The following is a 7,384-nucleotide window of genomic DNA, read 5'->3' on the forward strand; positions in this document are numbered from 1 at the left end:
TTCTTCTCTTTTTAATTCTAACTTCTCTATATCTATGAATGATTTAAGGGTTGTGTAGAGAGAGAGAGAGTTGAACAAGAGTAGTAGTAGTAATTCTAATGGTTTCGAAGGAGGGGAAAGTTAACTCAGATTTCCTTATATTGGAAAAACACAATTCATAGAAATTTCAATGGTTAAGATCATGAGTCGATTGAAGCTAGACCACCATGGAAAACCTGGAAGCACTGGACGGCCGTTTCGTCCTACTGTGGGACTCCTCAGCAGTGCGCATCCACGACCTCGCCCCCTGCGAGATTCGAACCCAGGACCTACTGGTTTCGCGCCCGAGCACTTAACCACTAGACCACTGAGCCGGCATCCAACGGAGTTAATGTCTAACTTCAACTAATCCACGAAATTGAGCGACACATTCACCATTGTCTTCAGTGAGTTACTACCTCACAACAGACCTGGTTGAACTCCACTGGTCACTACTTCTCACTAGAACTCCAGGATATACCTCGTGAAGCCAGTCACTAGTGAGCATATTCCTAGAAAGAAGTATTTATTTCCAATTAGTTGATTCATTGCTTTATATATACATTTAAAGTTAGTAATAAAACTAGTGTCTAATAAATGATGACTGGTCAACTCAACAATGTTCTTTCGTATTTCTTATGAATAGTAACCAGTTAGAAAATTAGATCTGAATTGAAGAATACACAGTTCACTTCATCAGTTGAGATGGCTGGGATATGTGTTAGGTATACCCAACCACCAACTACCTGGACGAGCGATGTTTTATGTTGTAAGCGTAGGGTTGGAAGGAGGCTAAGGGCGGCTAGACCAAAACATGACACAAATCCATGAAGTCATTGACAAGTGGACCGAGCTATGCTCGTAGGTGTAGACTACCTGGTTGGGATCCACGAGACGATAGCAACCGATGGTTAGAGACCCTGAATGACATGGCTCAAAATCATTTGCAATGGTGCAGGTGCATCCACACTTTATGTTCTCCCAAATTCTAATCTACTGAATTCTTCACGTCCTTTTTCTCTCTTTCCAAGTTTATTTCACTGGATTATACTCCTTGAATAACATCTTCAAACCCTAATATTTCAGATTAGTGCTTATACTCTTACTAGTTCTACCACTACGGGATTTGAATCGACAATTGTATGTGTGCTAATATGGTATGGTAACTTGAACTGATGTACGTACGTACGAAGTTCTACGTTGTTGCTGATTGATAATAGTTCGCTATTTAAGAACAAGTATTTGGTGGTTTTGAGATCAAGCAATTGAATGTAAATGTTTAGTGTTTTCAAATTTAATAAATTAGGTATAAACAAGTTAAGCAATCAGATTGTCAACATAGATTACGTAAAATGAAGTTACAAATTGAAACTTAATAGCATTGCAAACTTTTGAACTTCCGAACAAACTTTTTCTGCACACAAAGGTTAGGTTCATTGATGTGTATACCTATTCATGTTAAAAATAGAATTCTGTAAATAACTTTGAGAACTAAATTTATATCAACACAGTGACTGGTATCTATGATATGTAGCAAAATAGAACTCATTATTCTGTTCTCTTTGGTCAACCAAGAGGAGTGATGTTCAGAAATGTGATAATCTATTTGCCCAGGTGTACTGCTAATATGACTGGCTTCACAAGAGCAACTAAATGATGGATTGATACAGAGATAAAACCAGACAGTTTATCCTATGAATTTACTGTTGCCTTACTGAAAAACAGATATAATATGACTTCAAGTATTCATTCTACGGCTTTCCTTATACTTCGTATTCTTTCCTCGTTAACTATAGCACTTAACTGTAAGCAATTATGGATAGTGGCTAGCAGTGGGATTCAGGACGCGCGTTCCGTCCTATTTGGGACTCGTCAGCTGGATGTACCTGCATGTCAGAGTTGATGTTCACTCTGGGACTCGAACCCAGTACCATTCGCTTCAAACACCATCGCGTTATCCACTTAGCTACTGAGTCTTGATAGCCACTTGCTTGCGCAATGGGGTGAATTTCAATGCGTTTAACTTTTATATTTAGAATAAAGGCATCAGTGATTTTACTCCAAGTTTTTATGGACATAAGTTTCATTAGGAACTTTGGTGAGTATCAGTTTCTGCTCAGATTATGAATAGGGTTTTGATTTGCTTCGAAGCAAATAATAGCTCTGTATATTAAACATATTGTTATAGAGTGAAGCTTAAAAAACTTGCATATTGACTCGGTATGGTCGGTTCACGGCCAGTTTGTTATAAATACCCTTTGACCACTCGATTTTCTATAATAAGCAAATCTGTATCGGGATTCTTTCTATGACTTGGAGTTGCTAGTCTATCACCTGGGTTTGGGACCAGCGGCAACAATAGAGGAGAAGTCACACACTGGTCAAGGAAAGCGGATAGGTCAGTTTTCAGGTGTGCCCTCTAAAATTACTTAAAATGATCGTACTATATTCGGTGGTATTTCTTTGGCACTGTAAGATGTTTAATTGGCCAATCGATTTACGGTATGTAAGCCACATAAAGAGGCGAACCATGATCTCAAAGTAGCATCAGTAATTTCTTAGTTCGTCTATTTTTATGCAAGCTGAGAGGGCGCATGGTTCCTTTTTATCCGTATCATTGTCATGTTTCGTAATCCGCTTTCGTACCGAATTCGAAATATGTCGACAGAGCTAATATTCCGTAAAATTAAAACGACTTGTTTGTTTTATACATTGTACCATTTTGAATACTGTTCAGATCTGGTGGCTAGTTATCACAACGAAGTGGCCGGTGACTATTGGATGAAGTGATTGTTTTGTGTTGCAGTAAGTTATCACTATAAAGGTGATTTCTTAGATTGTTCTACAGTTTATAACGTTAAGAGTTGAATTCTGATACAATTATATCTAAATTTTATCGGAAGTTACAGCTGTATCTACCTTTCACTCTCATTATAGTTCCTACTACCTAGTTCCATGCTTATATCATACTTTGAGCCTTTGGGAATTAACTGGACTTTGGAGTTCAATGATAAGTCTTGATACCTATCAATGACGTTGTATACATAAAAATAGTGACAAGGATGCATATTTTTACCGCGAAAGGTTAACTTTACGACATCTGACAGAATATATCTAAATCTCGGGAACTTTTTATTGTTACTCATGAGAACTAATTTATTATTTCATAAGTACAACAATCTCACTAGTTATCATAGAATTTCACCTCGATTTGATGGGTTTGCTTTCGAATAAGTGATAACGAGATCTTGAAGAACACATCAGGTTGTTGTGACATCTAGCGTGGCAAACTAGACAATCAGTCAGCTACAACGCAGGACCAGGCACATATATGCGTCGGTTCATGTTGCCACACCTCATCAGTACAACAAATCCATAGTCGTTAATTCAATGGTAGTGATATATAAAAAAGAAAGACTTCATATAATTATATGATACGGGGAGAAAGAATCACTTCGTAGAAAGGTATAAAATTTTAATCTCATGTTTTAAGGGAGGGCAAAGAGTTTATACACCTACGCCATTGTGATAGACTCTGAGCTATGTCACCCAGAGTCTCAAACCATTGGTTACGATAGTCGCGCCGACCCTAACCAAGTAGTCTGTATCTATCAACATGGCTCAGACCAGAAGTTGGTGACTTCAAGCACTGATGCCACGTTTTGGTTTGGCCACCGCTAACTTTCTTACAACCATCCGCAACACCGGTTAGCACTGCGAGTAATGGTAATCGGTGTTCAGGCATACGTAACACGTGGTCCAACTATCTCAGTCGATGAAGATCCACAACCTCATCAACTGACTATCATTCCCTAATACCTTGTATCGAACCTCACTATTACTTACCCGGTGATCCCAACAGATGCGAGCAATATTTCTAAAGGCATCAGTAATCAAACAGTAGTAAATTACGAGTATCTTCTACTCTTAACGGTCATGTTTCGCAGCGGTAAAGTAGAACAGAACGAACTGCTGTGCAGTACATTCGTACCTTAATTGACAGACGGGTATCTCACCTTTTCCACAGGTGGTGTAAGTTGGCAAAAGCTAAATGGGCTTTCTGGATCAGTGCAGAGACTTCGTCAGACACCAACGCATTAGGTCTAATCAGACGTCCAAGATAAGTGAAGTCGACGCGTTCGACCACTTCACTTCCTATCACTAGTTCAAGTGTTGATGCAGGCCAATCCTAAAGCAAAAATTTGCACTTAGAGGAGAAGAAACGTATCTCAAATATTTCTGCATTGTTGCTCAGTGCTACCAAATACTTTGCATCTTATCAGCGTCCTCACCAAACAGGACTATGTCATGCGTATTCTAAGTCAATAATTGAACCTCCTGGTAAAAGATCAATTCCCGAAAATTCAGTCTATGAGAATGTTATTTCCAGCAGTAGGTCTATGATCAAATCGAGCGAAAATGGAGACAACGGACAATCTTGCTAGTTGTCAACTGCAGTTGTGAAATCAGATGACTCTTCGCCATAAGCCCTAACTTGACTGGTACTGTCCGGGGAAAGAGTCCCCACAGGGCTTATGTACTTCTGCGGCACGCCATTCAATAGCAGATACTGCTATAGAACCTTTCGGCCTACAGAGTCATATGCTGCTTCTAAATCAAGGAATGCCACTATTGTCGGACGCCGATAAACATATCTGTGTTCTAAAACCTGACGAATGGTGAATATGTGGTCAGTGCGGCCACGACCCGAGTACTTTGAGAAATCTCAAATTCAAAATGACTCAAAGTACAGTGCACTGCTACTCTCCTAGATACATAGTTTTTTGAGAATAGAAAATCTAACATGCAGGGAACAATCGGCCTTTAATACTCAGCTATCAGCTGTACCACATATAGAGTTAAAAGGAAGTATTTGCAGCTAACTTGTATTAAGTACCATTACTCTTCATGCGGTGTAACCAACAAGTAGTGTTAACGTTCAACATGAAGTTATATTAGATCATAATGAATTATATATATATATATATATATATATATATATATATATATATATATATAATTTGCGTGGTTGAGTTACACGACAACACGCAACACTGGTTTAAGCAGGGTTGCCTTAAAATACAGTATGATCCACTAAGTATTTCTAACGTTACATTTCATGGAACTTGTTAGTTTCCGTTTACTTGTGGTCATGATTAGTATACCAGACGAGAACGTCATTGTAGAAATAAGTTTATAGCGGTAAAATCTTTATAGACTAAATGGTGATAAGGCTTAGATTCGCTGACACTAGATCTTGACACTTCTACTATGGATGGTGTATTTCTGTGCTACCTCTGAATTCGGTGACGACAAAGACAGCCACATCCTTAAAAATATTATTAACCAGAGAGCGACATTTCGTACAAAGCTACCAAAGTGGAAAACTGAATACATGAACATGTGGCAACAGTTCATCCAGCATATTTATTCGAAAAATGTTGCATAAACTAAGTGACCCTTACCTCCAAGATAAACACATTTTTGGGATTTAGCAACCTAAACAGAAAACAACTAACTAGCCATAGGTCCTACTGACGACTACTAACATAATTTGAAGTGGAGGAGTAACTTATTGGTTTCAGCGATACTCTTATCTAACAGGTTTATTAACTGCCCGTTTGGTCAGCCGTATTATCACTATGTAGCTCAAAGCTGAGTACATGTACCCATATGTGATAAACAAGTGACACTAATTAGTAGCGCAGGTAAACTTCGAATACGTTAACGATCAAAAACCACACTTTTTCAAAGTACGATTCCATCCACTTGACACCCCAAAAATTCGTGTGGTTTATTTTGTGTTAACCAGAAATCTGAAATCAATACGTTCACCGTAACAAATCTAGAATCATAAATCTCTGACATGCAGTTCGAAACTGATTGCATATTAAACTGGCATACATTTATAGATCATGTAAAATCAACTAGTTCGAGTATAGCTAAAGATCTGACAGTAATGTATCAGTAGACGTTTTTTAATACAATGCTTGTCAGAGACCTCAAAAGTTTACCTGAACTGATCAGTGTGACTACAAAACAAAAATATACAAATTCGAAAACATATCTATTAGACAATAAGTCACTAGAAAACGCTGAATGAAAGACAAATGAAGCTACAAATCATAGTCTCGGAATTTGTCAAAAACAGGATGTCGAAAATGCTCACGACAGCGTTCGTATATTACTTTGAACGCCGAAGTTTGAATAACTTCCTCATTTAAAAGTTCAGTTTGGAACTGTCTTAGCTACAAAATGTTAACAATAATATGAAAAAATACCAAGAGTTGTCTCTTTTGAATGTCACGCGTAACTTCCATGTTGCATTCATTATTACTGAGCTCCGAGGAACGTTGCAATGCGACAAGTTTCTCTGTGGATAGTTTGATGCAATCTCTGATCGCCTTAGTTCTTTTCTCATGACTCATAAGCATCTTTCATATTTACGAAAGTCACTGTTGCGCTTACTTTATTAACAAATGTATTACACTTGCTGGCATAGTCTACTTTGCTGACGAACGACGCTGTAGGCAGTTCTGAATTGAGTTCATATCGCACATGGTCATCAGATTTTCTCCACAGATTGAGGAGCCTCTAGTTAATTATCGTGAGTTCCATGTCATTAAAGACAGTTTGGAATATCATAGGCTAGCTTACTGCTGACTGTAGGAAGTCATCACATGGTAGAGCATCCGAACTCATTTCCCCGCTTTATCCTAATGTGTTTGTAAATCGGACAAGGTCAACGCAAGTAGGCAATTTGCAATAGGCAAAAGCGAAACTACGTGTTTATTAGAATCTGAGTTTGGTGAGCAGGAAATCTTTCCTAGTTTTGGGACGGTTTACATTTTCGCTCCATTATTTTAGTGCATAACATGTGAAAACATTATATACAAGTCGTGCCTAAAGAACGGGAATTTTAGATTTGACGTAATTTGCTTCTGCTGTGTCGTTACGCAACAACAGTGCCATGTTTTTATTCTAATTAGTCTGCCTTGAAGTTAACAATCGATTAATTACTTTTTTTCTTTTTATCCCTGTTAATATCTAACTGTAGTTTTGCCTCAGTTTACAGTCCGATTTTTACAGTTTTTTGACGTGAAATTTAGCTTTAGTATGTCGCAACTTCTTATACCACCCATTTTCATCCGTTTTATCCGTTTTCGGCATTTTGTTTTTTACTGTCTTTAACTTTTGCTAAAATTTATTTAACAATTTATATTTCACCATGGTCATATGAGAAACCCTGAATACGGGAATTCCTTAAAATAATAGACAAACAAAGACGCTAGGTGAATTAAAGAAGAAGGTTTTCGACAACATTATCGATGGAATATGCATCGGCATCAGTAAGAATATTCTGAAA

At 37.8% G+C, this 7,384-nt stretch overlaps 1 protein-coding gene across 1 annotated transcript; it reads right to left on the reverse strand.

Annotated features, from left to right (window-relative positions):
* Nucleotides 1–6,134: 6,134 nt before the first annotated feature.
* CCDC58 (Coiled-coil domain-containing protein 58) lies at nt 6,135–6,741 on the reverse strand (the record flags this gene model as incomplete). The annotated part of the gene is made up of 4 exons (XM_012946797.3): nt 6,676–6,741; nt 6,487–6,612; nt 6,300–6,452; nt 6,135–6,266 (listed from the first exon to the last, which is right to left on the reverse strand). Exons 1-4 carry the CDS (start codon nt 6,718–6,720, stop codon nt 6,135–6,137), a joined length of 456 nt encoding a protein of 151 aa, XP_012802251.2. The 5' UTR covers nt 6,721–6,741.
* Nucleotides 6,742–7,384: the final 643 nt, after the last annotated feature.

This window comes from Schistosoma haematobium, chromosome 5 (assembly GCF_000699445.3).
Source record: "Schistosoma haematobium chromosome 5, whole genome shotgun sequence".
Classification (NCBI taxonomy): Eukaryota; Metazoa; Platyhelminthes; class Trematoda; order Strigeidida; family Schistosomatidae; genus Schistosoma; species Schistosoma haematobium.